This window comes from Pocillopora verrucosa, chromosome 6, assembly GCF_036669915.1.
Source record: "Pocillopora verrucosa isolate sample1 chromosome 6, ASM3666991v2, whole genome shotgun sequence".
NCBI classification, from domain to species: Eukaryota; Metazoa; Cnidaria; class Anthozoa; order Scleractinia; family Pocilloporidae; genus Pocillopora; species Pocillopora verrucosa.
In genome coordinates this window covers 21,363,609-21,385,642 of record NC_089317.1, presented here as the reverse complement: position 1 = coordinate 21,385,642, position 22,034 = coordinate 21,363,609, and the positions used below count along the sequence as shown (strand labels likewise).

Sequence of the window (22,034 nt, the reverse complement as noted above, 5' to 3'; positions counted from 1 at the left end):
TGGCGTATTTTTTTTTCTCTGACCGAAGCTGTCCCACGAGGTACATCGTCATTCTGTCGTTAAAAATACGATAGGCCATTATCACGTGCGCACGTACTTGTTCACGCAACAACTTTCTGTCAGTGCAGAATAAATAGACTAATTCCCAGTATCTCTCTTAAGATCTTGGGATTGAAATGCTTATAACGAGAAAGTATTGCGAAAGCTTAAGGCTCCTAGACGGGTGAGGGAACCAATCGGTTTTATTTCAAAATTTAAGTTCCTATAATAAAAACAATGTATTGGCAAAGTTTGACAAACATCTTAGTGCAAGTTCTATTTCAGAAGAACAATTTCATGCATTCCAAAGCACGAAAGACAGCAAACCTCTGTGAATCAGAGCTGAGTTTGAGAAATCACCACGCGGAGAGTTGATTACACCGCTGCAACATCTCTCAATAAGTTATACGTCCACATCATTAAAACTTGCGAAATATTTTACAAACTATCAGTTTTTAAGTCATTTAGAATATTTTATCATAATTCGTCGCTAGATTTTTTGCTAGAGCTGCTATCAGATGACTCTGCATTTTGTTTTGAATTATTTCCTTCTGATGAGCTAGAGCTGTCCGCGGGCTCACCAGATGTCGAGGACTCAGCCTCGGAGCCAGGGAGAGGCAGAGGCTCTGCCTCGTCCGATTCTTTTTTATCTTGTTCACTCTGTTTCTTATTTGACTCGTCAGGTTTTTCTTGTTTTCCCATACTTTCCTCCTTTGTCTTTTCATCTTCCTTCGCATTATCTTTAGATTTTTTCTCGTCCTTGTCTTTTTCATCTTCTTTTTTATCTGCACTCGCTCCTTCAGCTTTGTTGCCTTTTTCTTGTTTTTCTTTCTTAGCATCTGTTTTGGGTTTTGTCGTGTTTGACGCTGAATAGTAAAGAAAAAAATCCAAAATTTGTTTAAGTACAACAAAAAAACGGTTCTCTCACTTAACCGTGGAGGGCGTCTTCCATTTAGAGGAATACCTTTCCATCACAGCTAAACTACCTCCCCTCCCCTCCCTGAACCTAAGCAAACAGACTTCCCTAGTACCTGCCCTGAGTATTTGCTGAGGTTACTATTTTTCCGGTCTTTCGGTCTGTAACAACAAAACAATGATCACAACTAGATAAATGAAATAAACACACGAATAAAAAATAAACAGTTGAGTAAAGAGACAAATGATTTATAAAAGAATATAACTTATCAATTCTTATCAATCCTAATTCATGTTAGTTCTTTTAGCGCGTAAAAATCGCACGATTGTCACGTAAAACTAGGGTAAATACCACATGATTCATACCTGTTTCGTTGACTTTTGGCTTAGGCACGTAATACTTGGCCTTGTTTAAAAGATAAACCAGCTCACGGTCGATTTTGCCTTGCTTAGTTTCGATGTCCTTTACTAGGAAGACTGGCTTATCGCTGGGTTTTGCCTCCTTTTGTTTCTTTTCGTTCTTTTCAATCCATTCCTAATGAAATCAAGAAAGAAGGATGGGCTGAAATTGAGGGTCAAAAAATCATTTTTCATATCTTGCATGCAGAACGGGGAAAGAGACTGCGTTGCAGCTGCGGCCATTTTAAAAGGAGGAAAATTGACAAGGATGTTAAATGATTACACATAGTAGGACCTAAATGTCATTTATTATATGGCAAGGAGGGGTAGGGTAAATCCAAGCGTTCTGATAAGTTCTTACTTGGTCCGTATTTTCCTGTACGGACCGTTTCCACGGAAACGGTCATAAATCGTGTGTTTTGGCGAAAGCCAGCAAAATTCTAAACAAATAAATTTGGCCCCAGTGCCATATAATAAATTACTCGCTTGCTCGAGCCGTACTGGGGAATAATGGCCCCAGGTCATGGAAGTGCGGACCTCCCAGCGCTCGATCCGTACCGCCACGACCTCGGGCCAATATTCCTCGCGCTTGTTTAATAAGAACTAATAGTACATGCATTCACACCGACAAATTTTCTCACATACAGAAGTGCTACAGTCCTGAAGCGCTCGCTGATTCGAGAGTCCATCTTACCGTTGTATCATTAATCAATTTGCTGAGTTCCTCCAAATCCTTTGCAGTATAAATCTCATCTTTGTCTGTAATGTTGTCTATTTGGACTAGGAAAGTTTTGGACAGGTTCAAGCTGCTCTTCAGCATCTCTACTGCTTTGGGTCTTTCCTTGTGCTCTTTTAGGCGGATTCTGAACTCGTACGATTGATCTTTTAGTTTTTGCAGTTTGGTCTCGTACACCTGATGAAACATGAGTAACGTTTTTAGACCCTTCGACTTCCAAATGAGAGCGACAAGTTCTTATCTTAAATCCTGATTAAATCTAACAAAGAGGTTAAGAGAACAGACGAACTAAACAGGGAGAAGGCAATATCTTTGTTCCACACTAAAATCTCAACACCAATTTCAACGCAAGAAAAAACCGCGGGAAAAAACTTTCGACAAAATATAGCCGGGGAACAGGTCCACATCGTCAGTGCTGCTCCACCTGCGAGAAGATTTGAGACGAGTTGGAGAGTGGTTTGTTGGGGTCTGGCACCAATAATGTTAATACAACCGTTGAAGTTTGCTTACGTCGGCAGTTGAGTCCCAGCCCTCATCGTCCAGCCAGTCAGAGGCCTCACTAAGGGCCTGGTCAATCTTTTCCCTCTCCTCCTCAGTAGACAGTAGTACTCCTGTATCAGTAAACAGTTCTTCTCTCATGCCATAGATATGTGTCTCTAACAAGTTCTTCGCTCTTTCATTTGCGGCTTTTGCTTCGTCCTTTGCTTGCAGGTCTTTAAGTCTATCGAAACAAAGGAAATCCATTTACAAAAAAACATTTCTAAGTTCAAAAACCTCCCACTTTATAACAGAGCACAGTGCAAAACCATTTCTTGAAAAATAAAAAAAAACCTTTTAAACAAAAGGACGGTCTCTGTTAGCATTTGTTTCATTAGGCAATCTCTCATACGTTAATCATCACATGTTACCCATAATATTCAGTAAGATTAACTGTAATACTATATCTATTGCGACTGACAATGACAGTGAGAGTGACACAGTCCAAGTTACAGGGCCCCGCAAAAGGTTCCCAAAAATTGCGTGACATAACTCACAATAACAGCCGGCTTGAGCCTATGAATGCATTACATAACATTCCCTAAGCTCCATGAGAGAAACGACGAAATTCCCTAAAATTGCAAGGGGTGGAATCCTCATGCAGGATGATTGTGGTAAGGTGTGATGGTGCATGACATGGACTCAAAATGCTACGGATTGCGTTACGAGACAATTCGTCACATTACTTTTTCACAGAGGCAGATAGCACGTCATCGCTCGTGTCACTGACGTCCACCCAATGTAATGCCATCTCAAGAGGTTCACGGACAGTCACAGGTTTGCTCGGCTTATTCGCGTCGGATTTTTCTTTCTTGGCGTCTTCAGTCTTGTTTCCGGCCTTCTCATCCTGTAAAAAACGTTCAAGAACAAGAAATGGTTTTAAATCCATAGGAGAGGGTAACGCCATTTTACCATAGGGGAAATTGAAACAAAATGGCCGCACTGAACGATCCAAATTTTGATTTTTTTTTCCCCGCACTTTTTAAGGTTTCGCTTTTTAAACAACAAACCTTTTTAAGCGCTTCAAATTTTTTTTGGCCATAAGATTTTTTTAACGGTTTCGTTTGTGTTATTTTCGTCTTTCGCGCACGCCTTATGACATCGATAGAATGTATTTCGAAAACTTGAGGCCAAAACACTAGAAATTGAAAAGATAGTGAAATAATAAATTATCCTTTGGGTATTTTGCTTATTGCTCTATTACTACGCAAATCGCAAAATATCCGCCTGTATTAAGTGTTAAACCGTAGAATAAGGTGTTTCTTAACATCGAAGAGGGAAGTTGTTTTGTGAGTAAAATGACGTCAGACGTTTGGTGCGTGACAAGGTCAGTTTTTCGTGACATTTTCGCAATAAAACCTTGCCGCACATGATAGTTGAAAAAGTCATTTTTGATACCTAGGAAAAATTAGGTCTTCTTGTTCGGTTTGTTGGTGATGTCATTTTTGCTTAAGAAATGCCATTACAAGTTGACTTTTCTGGAAAGTAGCCTACAACTTAGAGGCTCATACCCTCACGGCACATTTAAAACTTCTAAAACCATTTAAAAAAACTTAAACGTGCCTGTTTGTCGCCGTCTTTTTTCGCTTCAGAGGATTCTTCTTTCTTCTCTCCGTTCTTTTCTCCTTTTTCTTCCTCTTCTTCTTTCTTTTCATCACTCTTTCTTTCTCCATCTTCTTTACCTTGTTCTTCCTGTTTGTCCTCATTCTTTCCCTCATCCTGTTTTTTGTCCTCGTCTTTTTCTGCAGCTTTTTCTTCAGATTTCTCATCTTCCTTTGTTTTTGCCTTTTCCTCTCCAGTTTCCTCTTTCTCTGTCTTCTCACCTTCTGCTTCCTCGGATTTATCTCCTTCCTTAAGAGGTAACAGAAATTACATAGAAAAAAATGGAAAGTACATTGATAAACATGTTTCTCATCGCTGAAACATTGATCCAGAACACCCAAGAACGAACGCACGAGTCGCTCAGGTTCTCCCTCCACATCTCCCGTGCCCACGTGATGGCCACGTGACCAAAATCAACCGGGGACCAAAATCAACCGGGGCAACAGCGTCGATACGCCAATTACTAAATCGCTTTGCCAAGTTTGATCAAAAGTCAATTCTCCCGGACTGTTAAGGTATTTGCAAGTAGGCATGTCATGAGAATTCAAAATTTAAAGCAACTGAGGTTTAAAGCAACTGAGGGTACAAATATCGTCCTGTACCCTAAAGTTGTGCGACATTTTCACAAAGAAAGCTAAAATGAATTTATAATTGATACTTTGAGCAACAGCTCCCTTACCTCAACTTTACTTTCTTTATTTTCCTCTTCCCCTGAGCTGCCAAAGAAGCTAGAAATTTTACTTCCGATTTCTGTCGAAATAAAAAGCGACAATTCAAACACAAACCATATAGGAACAGTCCAACTATCTTTCAACGTGTTTGCCAAGAAGGAGGCATTTCGCTCCTCGTTTTCTGTAAGCTTAAAGAGCTATGTAACGGTTTATTCACACGAGGTGTTCAGGAAATAAGACTAAGTTGCTGTCAATAGAAATGTACTACACCATACTTGCAAACGTTGACTGTTCTTCTTCCGATTTCTCCTCAGGCTTTTCAAACACAGACTCCACCTATGATAAATTTAGAAACATTGAAGACTTGATTTGAATTGATTGCCATTCATTTACTTTTAACACAGCAGTTAAATTGTAAAAATTGCTAAGTCATGATTCTATTGGACTGACTGACAGAGCGACCAACCAACACTCGTGATAGTTCATTGGTAATATGATCTGTTTACTAGGAGTAAGTAATATTCTCTATTTATTATCACGATTACGATGTTACTAACGTAGTAACCCTAATTAGTGCCTGGCATCTGAGGTCTCTGTGTTTAAATAAAATTTACTACAAAGATTCTAAGTTTCTTACTTCACTTGCACAGGAGCCAACATCGCGCTAGCGAAGGGCTACGTCTCGAAACGTCAGCTTGAAAAACTCTCTAAGGTCACGGGCCAATTTACATTATCAACTTAGTTGATTAACCAACTAAATTATCGTTTACACACCTTCTCCAGGTTTAGAATTCCACTTTCGTCCATCCTAAAGTACGCCTTGATGCCTTTTGATTCTCCCTTCGGTGTATGCTTATCTAGCGCAGCCGCTACCCCCTTGACGCTCACTGTGGTCAAATTCATTGATCCAAGCATGCTATAATATCAACAAAACACTGCTTTGAGCTGCAACACTTGGAATTTTCTTGTATTCATAAAGGAGGATGAAAATCCTTCAGACTGTTAGCAACACATATCACTCTACATTGACTTACAACACTTTATTCTTAAGTGCCTCTCTCTACCCAGGGCCGGGTTGTTCAAAGCTGGGTTAGGATAACCCAGAGTTAGTGGGAAATCTGATTTCAGATCTGGTCGCTTTAAAAGAAAAATTCAGTCAAATTCTTTTTGTCTATAACACGACTCTTGGATGCTCTAAAAAGAACACAGGACATTATCCCAAAAATGCATTTGAATAAAGGAATAAGGACACCCAAATTAAAATTTAGCCTTAGGTTAGCACTAATCGGTCTTCGAACAACTGGGCCCAGGACTATAGATGAGTATGGAAGCCTGATGAAAATATTGCGGGGTAACATTGCGATCGACTGACATCCCATAGGGTGTGGGGGGGGGGGGGGTGGTGTGGGTAGTAATACTCCTTATCACATCATGGCTGCATGGCCACTTAGCTTGAGTACAGACTCCACCTGTTTTTTTACCATCACTAACTAGTGCATGTCTACGCCACAGTAGAAAGAGCCAGAGTCAGACCTCAACTGTGGTTCTCCTGCATTTATTCAGCTCTGTTACATAGAGACTATGACGAAAAACGAAATAAAAACAGTGGCAGAAAAATCATCACCTCTGTTCGTCTTCACTCAAGAAGTCCAAATCAGTATAGCTTGCGTGGAAGTTGAAATCGTCCGTGTGTCTGTTAAACGTCATCACTTTTTTCTGCGGCAAAACATTCATTCTGTGGTACAACATACGTTTCACGTGTTTAACAGTCTGGCTTCCATCCTCTGCCTTATTCGCACGCTCAAATGACACCTTCAAGCAGAAGAGAAAAACAAATCTTTCTCCCATGGTTCAGTTTAACAAGAAAAATTGAGACATTGCTCCTTCAACGTGCCCAGATTTTAAATGTTACTAAATTCTAATTCCACTCCCACTACCACAGCAAAACAACGGTAAGATGACAACTTTTTTCAAAGAAGAGATTTAAAAAGGGGCCGGAATTTGAAGTAATATCAAACATCATACAAACCTGTACTGGGTAGATGTTAGCTTCCTTAACAAGAAATTTCTTCACTTTGAATCCCTTGCCAAGATTGGCAGCTTGATAAACGGCGCCTGCATTTGTGGGAAATAAAATTTCAACAAAGATTTTAAAAAAACCGACCACCTAAGTTAAAATCACAAGAACAAAACATTTTCAGCTGGTGACTCAGCCATAACCCTTTGCACCCTTACATCAATATGCATGTTCTCCTTACTGCTGCCTTTACATTTCCCATGTTACTGACCAGGAGAAGTTGTCAAAAAATCAAGAGCTTCTTTCGTTAGTAATCATTTCCTTTCAGTATTCTCATGACACGAAAGTTTTATTCAAGGGTGATAACCTGGGAAGAAATTACTTGCTTATCACTCTTACGGAGGTAAAAGGTTGAGACGGATCCTCTCCATTTTTTTCCCTCTTGTTGGAACGACACTAAGAAAGCACAAACAACAATTTCAAATAACCAAAACTGTAATTTTTCTACCTAAAGCAGCAGCCTCATCCGCGTTCACATTCTTTCCGAGTTCTGACCTGATATAAAAAAAAGTACAAAAATATCAATCAACTGAATTGTCGATATCTGATGAGCATGGTTAAGAGAGAAGTACCCCTTCCAGGGGTAGCAACAGTAACCTTCACGCCATAGAAATCAGGACAGGATAGCCTCCAGCTTGCTATGAGAGTTCATTGAACCTGTTGAAGATGGTAAACTAGAACTTACTTTTTAACAGCTTTCAAAAGTAGTTCTTGCACTTTTGGTACGCGGGTTCCGCCTCCTACGAGAATTACACTTTCAATTTCATCCTGCAAAGATAAACAACATTCACAGTTCCTTCGCGAACAAAGAAACTCTATGCAGCTTATTACAGGAAAAGTTTAAGAGGTCACAAAAAGGCCACAATATATCACGACAGAGAGATGACAGAACTACTGCTATTGTATTTTCTCTCACCAATGGAATGGCTGAAGATTTCAGAGCCTGCTCCACTGGACCCGAGACTCTTTTCAGTAAGTCACTGCACATTTCTTCAAATTCCTCGCGTGTAACCTTGGCACGGAAATCCTTCTCCTCAAACGCACCCTCAATCTACAAGAAAAAGTTAGCAGTGTATTTGCATGATAACAGCTTGTGATTCAGCATTTAATCAATCTTTCAAGACCAAGTGGTGTTAGTTCTGTTTGTTAGTGTGTCTATCTGCTTATCTGAGTCTGTACGTCTGCCTGTTTCTCTGTCTTTTTACCAGCCTGTCTCTGTATGTGTCTGACTGTCTGCTGCTCTATTTGTCAGTCTGTGGCTCTATTGGTAGGTCTGTCACTCTATTTGTCAGTCTGTCACTCTATTGGTCTGCCTGTCACTCTATTTGTCAGTCTGTCACTCTTTTGGTCTGTCTGTTGCTCTATTTGTCAGTCTGTCACTCTACTGGTCTGTCTGTTGCTCTATTGGTCTGTCTGTTGCTCTATTGGCCTGTCTGTCACTCTATTGGTCTGTCTGCTGCTCTATTTGTCACTCTGTTGCTCTATTTGTCAGTCTGTCAATCTATTTTTTAGTCTGTCTATGTGCCTCCCTGTCTTTGAGGACAAACCCACCAATGATTGGAAACACTAAACAATTTACAACAACCCTTACAGTTGGTGTGTCTCTCAGTCGGTTATTTAATCAGGTAAATAGTACGAATCAGTCTCAGACACTTGGACAGTATATCAGTCAGTTAGTTGGTATGCCTGTCACTCTGTCAGTCAGCCAGTCAGACAAGAAGTCTTTCAGTATTCCAACCAGCCAATAAGTCTGTACGTATTTCTGCCAAACAGTCAGCTAGCTAGGTTGGTCAATCAGACACTCAGTTAGTCAGTCAGACAGTTATGATGGTCAGTCAGTAAGTTAGTCTGTCAATCAGTGGGTAAACCAGCTGCCATCAACAAGTCAGCAAATCAATCCATAATTATAGTTGTTTAGCAAATTAACTCATACCAACCTGTGCAAAGATCTCTGTGTTTGCACTTAAAACTTGTTTCACTCTTGCAGCCTCCTTAAGAAATTTTGCCATGGCACGAGGGGACTGGGTCACATCCCCCTGTGTCTTATGCTGCTCCTGGAATAACAAAAACCCAAAAGGTTTTCAACACAACAGCAAACAAGAAAATACTACTTTTTTGTTATTAGGTTACTGCCAAACTCACAAGGCTATAAAAGTCTTGAAATATTTTGAGTAGGGAATGCAACTCCTGGTGTTGTGGTCTGGCTTTGATTTCAAGATTGGGGGCACTTGCAAAAATCTACTTTAAAAAATTGTAAACTGCTCAATGCAGTCTAGCCAAAGTCCCCCTGCAAAATGTTGCAATACCCTCCTAGGAGGAGAGTTTGTGAAAACTACTGTACTGTTTTATTGTTTGTGTCATAACTGAGCATACTGGTGATGAAAACATAGCTGCAGTCAAACTAAAAACTGCTTATTACAGTTAAGTTATCATCACATCTGATTGGCCTCTTGTTGACATTATAACACTCGCAGCCAACAATATTTCCAGTTCTCACCATTGTTAAGTTTTATAATGAAAACATATGTTATTCACCTTGAAGTATAACAAAATATAGCTAACAAAATGATTTCATGTTTATTTAGAAACACAAATATGAAAACATTGCACTGGCTTTCATTTTGGTGTCCATAAAAACATATACACAAAAAAACCACACAAGCTAAATCTTACAGCTTTAAAGTACATCTTTCACACAGTCAATAAAATTTAACCAAAAAATCCACAGAATCCATTTATCTTTTTCTTGAGCAGATAGAGCTAATAAGCAGGACTTGATAGTTTAAAAACTTTTTATTGCTTTAACATTCATCTCCATTTGTTCTTTCAATTGCTTTACTGACATGCTGTTTTCCACACACCACAATATGAGACTTAGTACAAAATACCTTGAACAGTTTAATGAGATGATCTCTCATTAACATTTCCATGGCATGACCTCCCAGAGTGCGATCAAATCTAAAGTAGGAAATGCATTAAAAATTACCAGTTTACAAGCAACAATTAAAAGAAATTCATGCCGGACTTCATTATTTCAGTGATACTGGTAATTGTGATTTTCATGTGAACTCTGGCCAAAATATGATTTTACAAAAGACAGATGCCACCAAAGGAGAAAGAAAGAGTCAGACAGAAACACAGACAGACAGAGAAACAGACTGATACATTACACTGACTGACACCTGACACATGATAGAGAAACAGAGACAATAATCATAGACAGATCAACAGAAAACTAGATGGGCAAAGTTAAAATATAAGGTTCAAAAGGAAGAAACTTTTATGATGCTTTGACGAGCAAGTGAAACACTTACTGTAGACATACATCATTACCAAATAAAAACTGATCCAGGTTTATATCTCCTAGCTGTCACAAACTTAAAAAGCTGATGTTTCAAACATGAGCCATTTCCTCTGCACAAAATAATGGCTTGATGGATGGATTAAGGCTTTAACTCCCAGACCAAATTTGTAATTATCCTTACTGTCAACCATACAATTCTTATGATCTTAGTTCAGAGATTTGAGTTTCAGATCAACTGATTATCCCCAAATTGATGTTTTCTTTATTCTCATCACTTATTTGGTTGATATTGTATTGATATTGTAAGGAGAAATTCTGTCTAGATCACTCCTGGGAGTTAAAGGGTTAAGGAAATATAAATAAACAAACAGCAAATCTTTCACTCACCCAACTCCTTTAACAACTACTTGAGGAGCTGTCTCGGTGATTCCTCTGTCTTTTGTTTTCACAGTACTGTAGCCTAAAAAAAAAAACAGAAAATAATGTTAGAAAGCATGCAGTGAGCATTTTTTGCTTGTTTTAACTGAGATGACTATAAAGTGGTAGCATTTGGTAAATACATAACCTTCTTCTGGAATAAAAAGTGACATGATTTGACAGCTAAGAGATTTCCCTAAATCCTTTTACCTCCAAGAGCGACTAGCATCTAATTTCTCCTTAAAATATCACCCCTGAGTCACACATGAAGGTCACAAGAATAAATGAAATGATCACCAACTGAAGAAGCTCTTGATTGTTCAACAAATTCTCTTTGTCAGAACCTTAGGAAAGGTTTAGAGTACAGTTTGGATACTGTGTACTGATATTTAAAAGTGTAACATGTTAAAACATAAGAGGGTGTCCATGTGCTGATTTGAGCCCCAGCCAGTTACTTACCCACAATAGTAGCAACTGTACTTGTGGCTCCCATGTCATAGAACATAATAAACTGTCAAAATGAAGCAGAAAAACGGCAAGTTTCAGAAGAAAGGTGTTTTTAGCAAACTCATCAGACACATTTACTTGAAAAGGGATAAAATATTCCAATGATAAGTCTGTGCTACACTTACTCTCTCAGTATTGTTGAAAGATGCTCGACGGAACACTCCATAGTGAAGCGCGACTAAAACAAAACAACATTGCTGATTTTTAAAATACTACAAAGCCAAATTCAAATACATGTACACACAAAAGTCTAACTGGGTGGTAAGTGCTCTCCTTTTCAGGCAGTAGCCAGTAAAATTTATCTCCAGTAGTGCCATTTATTACTGCTTTAAATCACTTGGAACTTTTGAAAATAAAACAAGTAAAAGGATTGCTTTACCAGTTTGAAAATATCTTTCACCTGCTATGCTTAAAGTGAGGGTGGACACTGGATAGTAATTGAATGTGTTACCCTTTATACTCTTTAACAAGGTTTAACTCTACATTTAAATTATACAATCCATCTATAAGATAATTTTTGGCTACAACTTAAAAATAAAATTTCAGGTTAAAATAGACTGCCAAAAATTACTTGTACTTCAACCTATCAGTATACTTTGCTCTGCATTGTTTACAGATTTTCTACATATGAACATTAACATCGACAGTGTATGCTTGGGCTACTGAACAACTGTAACTTTAGCAAGGCAATCATAACAATCCTGTACAAGGCTATGCTGAAGGAACTTCTTTGTCTGTTGATGCAACCCTTAACTACTGAAGTGAAAGCTACTCAGCAGTACTCCCAAGGTCTTCATTATCTGTTACAAGACTTATTCACATATCTTTTCTTCACTGACCTGCTGTATTTTCATTCATTAACTGAAGAACATTCAGCCCCACCAACCTTGCAGCCCTATTAGCAGAAAAAGACAAGTTTACATGGTAAATAATGAGTGGAAAGCATTGCACCATGCAATGTTTTAAATTTGACACAAAAGAGGAGACATGGAATTAACGCATGTCAAAACATACCTTAAAACAGATCGTCGTTCAGCTTGGTTGAAAAATGAAGGGACTGTGATAACCACATCTTTCATTGGGTGATCTGAAAAGAAGTCATACCAGAACTGTGCAGCATGTAACAGCAGATTCAATGGTTTTAATCTGACTTAAAAGGAAAAAAAACCCATCATTCAAAATTCATCTCTATAACTCACCTGCAAATTTCTCTGCAATATTTCTGGAGTGATTCAGAATCATGCCAAGAATTTCTTCTGGACTAAAGGTGATCTCACTATCATGTCTGAAGAGAACAGTTCCTGTTAAAAAAAAAGGCAAAAAACCTTAACAAAGTAAAGATGTACAAAATTTGAGAGTTCCATACAGAATTTTAGATCAATTTGAAGAGAAGAGAACTGCTTTAGAATGGAGTAAACCCATGACCCAATGGTTTCTTAAGGAAAGACAAATACCAACAGGTGGGAATTTGAAAGAATTGTCATCAGAAATGCGAGTGGAACTTGACAAGTCAAGAAGCTGTAGCCCATGGAAACCGTCCAATATAGAGAGTACTAACAGCATGACTTTCACTCCTGAGAACATCTGGAATAAAACCTCAAAGAAGAGACTCATGTTGGTTGGTAAAGAGGTCTAACTAATTACAACAGGAAACCCAAGATGATTTCTCTGTTGCAACTGGACATGTTTAACCCTAACAAAAAGTAACCACACAGTCATTTCAAATTGATAACACAGAATGTTAAAATTCATAACAGTTTGATTGATAATTAAAAATTAATGAATTGCATACCAGTCTCTTTATCTTCCTCAAGGTCATACCATGGAAACCTGAGAAACAAAAAAGAGCTTTCTAAAAATTTATCCTTACACCCTAACATCAGTATGCATATTCTCCATGCTGTTCCTTATACATTACCTAAGGTGCTGACAAGGAGAATTTGCTTAACAATCAAAAGCTTCATTGGTTGGTGATCATTTCCTTTACTCTCATGACCTTAATTTGTGATTTTAAAGTGATATTCTAGGGAGAAATTAGAATGCCAGTCTCTCTTATAGGTCAAATGGTTAGGAGACCAGTTTCAAAGAGGTAATGACCTGACATCAGCAAAACAAACAGCACTCCAAGTTACAACTATTTTGGTTCCCATAGTAACTGAATTTGAAGTAAAAGTTGCCAATTGACAATTACCGTAATTTCCGGTCGATTACCCGCACGGCCGATTACCCGCACCGGCCGATTATTGCATACGGCGAAAAAAAAAGTCAACGGATTACCCGCACCGGTGGATAACCCGCACGTTGTTATTCAACTTTTTTGGTGGCGAAAACGTGACATTAAGGCGATACATTTCAGTCTTTCGATTCAGACATGTGCACAATTCTGATAAAATTATACAGTGAAAATTGAACAGTAAAATTATACAGGGCGAGTGTTAAAAACTTGAATGATAAAGTAAGTTCAGTTCAAAATCCATTAAAATCTTCATCCTCAGTGTCACTATTAAATAAGTCCATTAACTGCGCATCGAGTACAGGATCCAGAATTGCGGTAGATGTTATTTGTTCATCGTCACTGATGTCGGATGTCTGAGATGCATCATCGTCGGTGCCACTTGCAATTCCTGCTTTTCTAAAACCATTCTTGATGGATGAAACTTTTACAGCCTTCCAAGCTCGCACAACCCAGTCGCAGACTTCGGCATGGGTGGCCCTCCTCATTTTTCCTGTTTCGGTAAAGGTATGGATTCCCTCTGACATCCACTTCTCCCACTCCTCGCGAACATGGTTTTTGAAGGAACGGTTCACAGAAATGTCCAACGGTTGTAACTTTTTTGTAAGGCCTCCAGGAATCACTGCGGTGGTTGTTTTGTGCTCCGTTCTGTAATTGTTTCGAATGCCTTCATCGATGTGTGCGCTGAAACTGTCGAAGATAAGTAGCGAAGTTCTATTAAAGAAGGACACTGGTCTGGCACGCCAAACTTTCTCACCCCAGACAGCCATTCCATCTCTGTCCATCCATCCTTTCTTGTGGCAATGGACCACCACACCGTCCGGTAGATTTTCTTTCGGCATTGTTTTGCGCTTGAAGATTACCATTGGCTTGAGCTTCTTCCCTGATTCTGAGCATGCAAGGACAACAGTAAAGCCTGTTTTCTCATGACCGGTGGTTGACACAGGAATAGTTTCAGCTCCGGTTGCATCAACAGTTCTGGAAAAAGGAGCATCAAATGACATTGGGACTTCATCCATGTTGAAGACACGATCTCCTTGGATTCCAAGCTCCTCCTTTCTTCGCAAAACAAACTGGTGAAAGTTCGCAACCTTCTCCTCCCAGTCATCGGGCAGTTTCTGGCCCACCGTGGTTCTCGCTCGCACAGACAATCGATGTCGGCGCATGAATCTGCAACACCAGCTCGGACCTCCTACAAAATCAGCAACATTCATTTGCTTTGCTAATTCTCTCGCCTTCAGTCGGATCATGACGGTAGTGACAGCACGGCTATTTTCTCTTTGGCTGACAATCCACTCCTTCAAGGCATTTTCCAATGCGGGAAACTTTGCGATACCAGTCCGGCAAGTGTGCTGACGTTTTGGTAGTTTTGCCATGGCTTTCTTTTTCTTTCGCCAGTAACGGATCATGGATTCATCAATTTCAAATTCTCTTGCTGCTGCTCTATTACCGATTTCATCGGCAAGAGTTATTACTCTAAGCTTATAATCAAACGTAAAACTGTGACGTGGGCGTTTCACAGCAGGCATTTTAACTTAATTGGTGACTCGTGGATACACTTATCGCGAATGATCGAGGTTTATAATTCTTATTCAGTCAGTTACCTTTTTATAGCATGTAGGAGCGTAATGAGCAATATCCATTGTTCATTTGTCGTTAAAATACTTTTTCAGCGCGAAATTAGTTAAGTTTCGCACCTATTATTTTCAACATTCTGGTGATGCATTTGGGATTTAAAATTACTGTCGGCAATTTCTCAAAAAAATCGATATCTCCTGTTCTACTGGGCCTAACAAGTCCCTTAAAATGGGAAAATTCTCTTTAGCTCAAGCTAGTGAAAACTGGAAATTTGTTACTGATGCGCCGGATATCCTTGGATTATTTTTGTCACCATCAAGGTTTTGTTTTCACGCGTGCCGATAAAAATTTGTTTGTCACGCAACTAATAAATTATTATGCGTGAAATAAACTCGAGTTGGCATCATGTTTTCGTGCCGCTTTGTGGCACTTTTGATACAATAAAATTCATTTGAGAGGTGGAAACGCAGGCAGGTGAGAAATTTTTTCAATTCAACTTCCAGAAGAATTTTAAATTGTCACATAACCCGCACCTCCCTATTACCCGCAGTGGTGCGGATTTAATGCAAAATCAACAGATTACCCGCGGGTAATCGACCGGAAATTACGGTATGTAAAACCTGTGCCAGTGCCCTATCAAGAGGCCATACGGCAAAACACAAACATGACAGGCTGCTCATTGACTAAATAGACAACACTTAGAGGCATAATAGGTGGTGATAGAGCACTGGTGACCAGCTTTTAATGAAACTCCTGTCAAAAGTGGTCACACTGTAAAAAATTTAAAAAAAAGAATCAGGTTATATCCTACTCACCTTTGCTTGTACTGCTCTACCATTGGGTTGCTGAACTTTTTACCCAAGACATTTTGAACATAAATGTAAGAACTCTTTGGATACTTGACTGACTGTAAACACAATCATAAGTGAAAATAGAATGTTTTATTAGGGTAACTTTCACTCAAGCCCTACATGTGGGCTTGCTATAGGGATTGGAGTCTGGATTTACAATCTGCTGCCAAGACTCTAGAGCCAATGCATGTATTCATTTTTTTTTTGGCATGTAAGCTTCAAGAACCATTTGAAAAAGTATGTGAAAACAATGTACTGGAAAGATTTAAATTTTCAAAGGCTTTTCAAATGCTTTTTACATATGAAGATTGTGCCTAAACTTTACCAATACAAGGCCAAGAGTACGCCTACAAATGTGTCTGGATGTAATGATTCTCAGACACAAAGAAAGTAACTCTCACAAGAACTTTCAAACATACCATGGTTAGAGCACTGTCACTGAATAATCGTTCATTGTCTCTTAGAGAAACAGCTACTGGTGTTTTCCGTCTCGACTCCCTTAGAGTAGAAATAAATCCACAGTCCATTATTAAAACAGAAAATAAAAAAGAAATTTGTAGTCAATGTGTTTTGTAATGGTGACAGGACTGAATGGAATCCAATTAGGTCTGAAATCAAAAAAGTGATAAACAAAATTGGATAACTGTGACGTGGGAATCCGATTTGTCAATTATAAGTACAATTAGAGACAGACTTGGATGACACAAAGTTCTGTTAATTCCAATTAACCAAAACTATGACAAAATACGAGAAACAAACTAGCCATCGGTTCTATGTTTTCATAAAAAACAACAGTGAACTCCTTGAAATGCACAACAACAGCACATGCACATGCACATGCACATGCACATGCATGACGCATACCCTCCAGTTACACAGACATGAAATGAACACTGTCCAATAAGTTCTCAAATTGGGCTGTAAAGAACCAATCAAATTCAAGAACTTTGTTATAGTTTTGATTTAGTTTTTGATCTGTCATAGCTAAAGACCAGTTGAAGTAAATAATCACAATTGAAAGGAGAGAATCCGAGATAACAAAAGAGATATCTTGATCTGGAGAAAGAAACAATTTCAACTCCACCCCTCAAATTTATGCTGTGATTTATGCTGTGACCAGGGCAAGAACTTATTTATGTAAGGATACAAGATGAAAGTTTTACACTGCAAATTAAGTAACTTTACTTCTTGTAATTGAAATTTTAAGTCGTGACTTACGTATTCAAGGCAATTTCCATTGGTACACCAGGCTAAAACAGACCAAAAGTGAAATATTTTCACAATTTAACTATGTATAAATTAATAATCTAATTAGACATTGGCAAATACACAGAAATTGCTGAAGCTACATAGTCACACAGTTGTATCTAGAGCAGGGGTTTCAAAACAAGCCAGCTACTGGATAAGAAGTTGCTGGTTACTCTGGTCAAAATAATTACCTTTTTCACAGTCACCTGTTATTTCAGAGTCTGACACCTACTTCAAAACTTTTTGAAACCCCTGCCAATGGATTGTGTGTTACCTCAGCAGATCAACAGAAACCAACTCCACATCTCAAAAGCAATAAACCTTGTTTGCGAAATTGCTGTGACAAATATTAACCCCTTAACTCCCACATCAAATTTGTAATTCTCCTTACTGCCAACCATACAATTCTTATAATGTTAGTTCAGAGAATTTAGTATTGGATCAACTAATTATCCCCAAATTGATATTTGTCTTTATTCTCATCACTTATCTGGTTGATATTGTATTGTTATTGTAAGGAGAAATTCTATCTTGGTCACTCACAGGAGTTAAAGGGTTAACTAAGTCACTAATCAACCATTAACCCTTTACACCCTCACATAATTATGTGTATTCTCTATAATGTTCTCTATACATTTCCTAAGGTGCTGACAAGGAGAATTTGTTTAACAATCAAGAGATTCTTTAGCTGGTAATCATTTCTTTTATTCTTGTGATCTTAATGTTTAACCCAGGAGTGGTATTGTGAGGAGAAATTAGATGCTTGTCACTCTTAAGGTCAAAGTGTTGACACACACTCTCACAGGAGTGATAAATCATCTTTGTAATCATAATACTTATCTGTCAAGCAGATAAGTGGCAAGAATATAGAAAACTTTCAAATTGACATGACTTTAAATTCTCATCAAGACCCATTAAAGAAATGTATGTTTACTTGTTGGGAGAATTAGCTTTAAAATCTTGGAAATGAAAAGGTAAAACATACCTTCACTATGGCTACCTTCATAAACTGGCTACCTAGATCCACTGACATCACCGCTAAGCCATCTGTTAACAAGAGAAACAACAAACAAACTATAAATTTAGATCATAAGTAAAAATCACACCAACCTTAAGATTGAACATCACCTATTACAAGTGTTCAATTTATTCATTACCAGACTGATGTTTTTTTGAACGGATAGACACTTTCTGTAAACAAACAAGACAGTCACATAGCTCTAATAATAATATAATAATAATAATAATAATAATAATAATAATAATAATAATAACAAAAACAGTACTAGAACATATTTCACAAGTCTCAACTGCTTTTACAAACTTAGAAATAATTAATTCCATTAAATTGGAAATAAACATAGTAAATAGATATATAAATAATGTTTAAGAGTCCAAAGTGACAGGAGTCAAATTAGTTGGCTATATACAAAGACCATCAGAGAAGTTGAATTCAGGGTCACTGAAAAAAAATGCAGTGAGTAGCAAGGCGGAGGGCTTGAAAGAGGGACCACTGGATTACAAGACCAGCGCCTTAACCACTTGCCCACTCTGTCTATCATATATTTTTGACATTTGTACCAACAATCTTTTTCTTTTGGGAGCTAAAGCTTATTACCATAATTTCCAGCTGTTTACCCACGCAGCCGATTACCTGCACTAGCCAATTATTACATACGGCGAAAAAAAAAGTCAGCAGATTACCCGCACTGGTGAATAACCTGCACGTTATGTTATTAAACTTTTTGGTGGCGAAAATGTGACATTAAGGTGATACATTTCAGTCTTTTAAAAGTTGTCTGATCTAACTTTCAAAAACTTGAAAGCTTCTTTGTTGAGTTTAAAGGTCAAAGAAATTCAGACATGTGCACAATTCTGTGTCAATATTAGCATGTATTAGCATGATGAAATTACACAGTAAAAACACTTGCAGCCCATGCCCAAATCTCAAGGTTTCATATATGTGGCCACAAATTTGCATTCTTGACAGAATGCAAATTTGTGGCCACATTTTGTGCGAGCGATTGTTCAGCGCCATGTTGATTTGTTGAAAGAAGCTGGGTGAGTGTTAAAACTTGAATTATAAAGCACTCTCGGCGATTTCTGAAAAAAATTGATGTCTCTGGTTCTATTGGGCCTAACAAGTCCCTTAAAACAGGAAAATTCTCTTCAGCTCAAGTTGGTGTTAAATGGAGATTTTTAATTGATGCACCAGATATCTTTGGATTATTTTTGTCACCATCAAAGTTTTGTTTTCACGCATGCCAATAAAAATTTGTTTGTCATGCAACTAATTTTGCATGAAATATACTTGAGTCGGCATCATGTTTTCATGCCGCTTTGTGGCACTCTTACTACAGTAAAATTCATTTGAGAGGTGGAAACGCATGTAGGTGAGAATTTTTTTCAGTTCAACCACCAGTAGATTTTAAAATTGTCACATAACCCGCACTACCCTATTACCTGCAGTGGCACGCGTTTAATGCAAAATCAATGGATTACCCGCAGGTAAACGGCTGGAAATTACAGCAACTGCCTACTTCAAAATGATGTCTACATTCCTGGTAGAAAAATTACAGGCTGAAAGTTCATTTTTCTAATTTTATATATGTTTAATTTCTCACCTGATGAAGAGACAAAGAAGGAAAGAGCCACAGCAGCTATAAATAATACTGTTCCTGGCTTTCTAATTAACATTATTGGTTGATGACTGGAGTTGTCCACAACTGCTCCATGAGGGAAAAAAAAACAAAACAGAAGTAACCAATCAAATTGTTGGAAAGTGAAAACAACTTTTGCAACTATTTACAAACTAGCTTAGTATAGGATCAATAAGATATTCATACAGACTGAGAAATCTTTTATTTAAATGAACGATTTTTGCAATTTTAAAAAGGAAGTAATGAAGTGGTAATTAAATTTTATGTTCTACAATTTCAGTCTGAGATCATGTGATTTAGAATTAAACTTGCACACCAAATTGCACTCCACTCAGTTCAATTACCAGAATAAATCAAAAAGTATCCCTCAGTTGATATTCTTCTTGCTTCTCATCACCTGTTTGCTTGCAAATGTATTGATAATGTCAGGAGAATTCCTCTCTAATCACTCTTGAGGGTGAAATGGTTGATAACAGCTGCACTAAGTAAGCCAAGAGGCTCATATGGCACCAGAGCTCAAACCCTCAGTATGCAAAACGCAAACTGGTGGTACCCATTTAAACCACAGTTCTGCAGTTGACAAGCTAACAGTGCTTGCAGGCCACCTTGACAATATTTAGTTGACACAAGGTCTGGTTTTTTTCCCCTGAGTACGAGTATGCCATCCAAATATGACACTAATTCTTTTTTTTTTTTCGGACAGAAAAAACTTAGTACTTAAACTTAAACTTAGTATTTAACAAACGTAAATAAATCTGCTTTCAAGGGACTTCTTTGAGATATGTCATCATTTGCAGTGCATGTACACGGGTACAAACTCCACGAGATTGCGGCATCGCGTTTTGTATTACGATAGGTTACGAAAATGTGTATTATAATTTCTGAGTAGTGTAAGATGGATGCATATTGAGCATCTCATAATCAACCGGGTTTTTCGGCACACAAGGAACGAAAAAATTAAATGTCAAAGTAAGCTACAATAGTCTCCAAACGAAACACTTGCATTGACCACACTGACAAGTATTCGTATCTAAAATTTTATACCAGTTACGACAAAGAAATAGAAGTTTATACCTACCTCACGACTGAAATAAATGAAAATTACTCCGTTAGGAAATAGGTGAAACTAACAGAAACTCTAAATTTCTTTGAAGGAAACTTGAAAATGCCGGCGAATCTATTGAACGCGGCCAGTGGTGATTGGTCAGCTGAGCCGACGTCGAACATGCGTAGTTTTCCTCTTACCTACACGTGGCTCAATATGGCTGATCCACATTTGCACAGATGATGTAACTTTTTATTAACAAGCTGTCAAAATTCGATGATTTCTCGCCCAGTTTTATTTTTCCCTCAACCATTCAAATGTATGTCCTTAACCAGTTCTTAAATAAGTTTCTATATGGGAATCGATCGACCTATGAAGCTAAACAGGAAGTAAAAAAAAAATGTGCCTAACCGGAAGTGGACACATTTGATGTGAAAAGAGCTGATTCAAGTGTATGAACAACCACCATTCACGTAAATGTAGCTTTTTCACTTGTCATTAATGGTTCTAAAAATTTCTTTTACTTCAAAAAGCCATCCATGGTATCTAAAATCAGTACAAACTTAAATATCTCGCACTGCAAAGCGAGTTCAAACGAGTTGAAAGATTAGATCACCGTCAGACGATTGTTAGCAAGATGAATGGTGTCATTCACGATACACATAACTCGTTAAAAGGTCCTTCTTTTGCGAGTTTGCATTGGGTGAAAATAACTGAATAGCATTGCATTCTGAGTTAAAAACCTTATTTATTTTTTATTTGATATTTAATACTGGAGCCGCAGAAAACAAAGGTAAAATTTCCGCACAGCCCCATATTACATAATGCATTCAGTTCTTGGATAGAGAAAACAACGACAAAAACAATACATTGCCATTGGGAAAACAGATTTGTTTAACAATAGTATGGGGCTGTGCGGAAATTTTACCAAAACAACTCTCCTTCCTCAAAAGTGAGGTATGAAGTACATTTATTTTTATTATTATTACTAATATTATTATTGCTACTATTATTATTATTACTATTATTATTATTATTATCATAAATATTACCATTTAATACTAAGGATCTCAATGGGGTGATGGCTTTTACAGCTAACATTTGAAATTTTGGCCATTTTACAGTTATGGCTTACTTAAAATGACACATTTTAGAAAGAAAAATTCTTTACAGATAAATTTTTTTTTTTTTACAACCAAAGGGTAAAATTTGTCA

The 22,034-nt window shown here is 37.8% G+C and overlaps 1 protein-coding gene across 2 annotated transcripts; it reads right to left on the bottom strand.

Moving 5' to 3' along the window:
- Positions 1–224: 224 nt before the first annotated feature.
- On the bottom strand, positions 225–20,976 carry LOC131776335 (hypoxia up-regulated protein 1). 2 transcript variants are annotated; one of them, XM_059092500.2, is made up of 29 exons: positions 20,853–20,976; positions 19,739–19,840; positions 18,100–18,161; positions 17,085–17,116; positions 16,286–16,364; positions 15,831–15,922; positions 12,997–13,034; positions 12,404–12,505; positions 12,219–12,291; positions 12,044–12,099; positions 11,330–11,382; positions 11,157–11,208; positions 10,668–10,740; positions 9,865–9,934; positions 8,914–9,030; positions 7,893–8,027; positions 7,662–7,744; positions 7,425–7,471; positions 6,929–7,014; positions 6,524–6,711; positions 5,674–5,815; positions 5,175–5,235; positions 4,908–4,978; positions 4,190–4,477; positions 3,313–3,473; positions 2,600–2,810; positions 2,048–2,266; positions 1,321–1,489; positions 225–905 (listed from the first exon to the last, which is right to left on the bottom strand). In XM_059092500.2, the coding sequence occupies exons 2-29, from the start codon at positions 19,809–19,811 to the stop codon at positions 517–519; spliced, it is 3,222 nt and encodes a 1,073-aa protein (XP_058948483.2). In that variant the 5' UTR covers positions 19,812–19,840; positions 20,853–20,976; the 3' UTR covers positions 225–516. The 2 variants fall into 2 exon arrangements, with proteins under 2 accessions (XP_058948483.2, XP_058948484.2); XM_059092501.2 differs by lacking the exon at positions 20,853–20,976 and adding an exon at positions 20,119–20,136.
- Between the last annotated feature and the right edge of the window lie 1,058 nt (positions 20,977–22,034).

Coding starts and splice junctions, on each gene's coding strand:
- LOC131776335 (XM_059092500.2), bottom strand. CDS start 19,811: ATGTTAATTAGAAAGCCAGGAACAGTATTATTTATAGCTGCTGTGGCT. Junction 8,028..8,913: donor ACACAGAGATCTTTGCACAG/GTTGGTATGAGT, acceptor TTTTTCTTGTAG/ATTGAGGGTGCGTTTGAGGA. Junction 4,478..4,907: donor ATAAAGAAAGTAAAGTTGAG/GTAAGGGAGCTG, acceptor TTACCTCTTAAG/GAAGGAGATAAATCCGAGGA.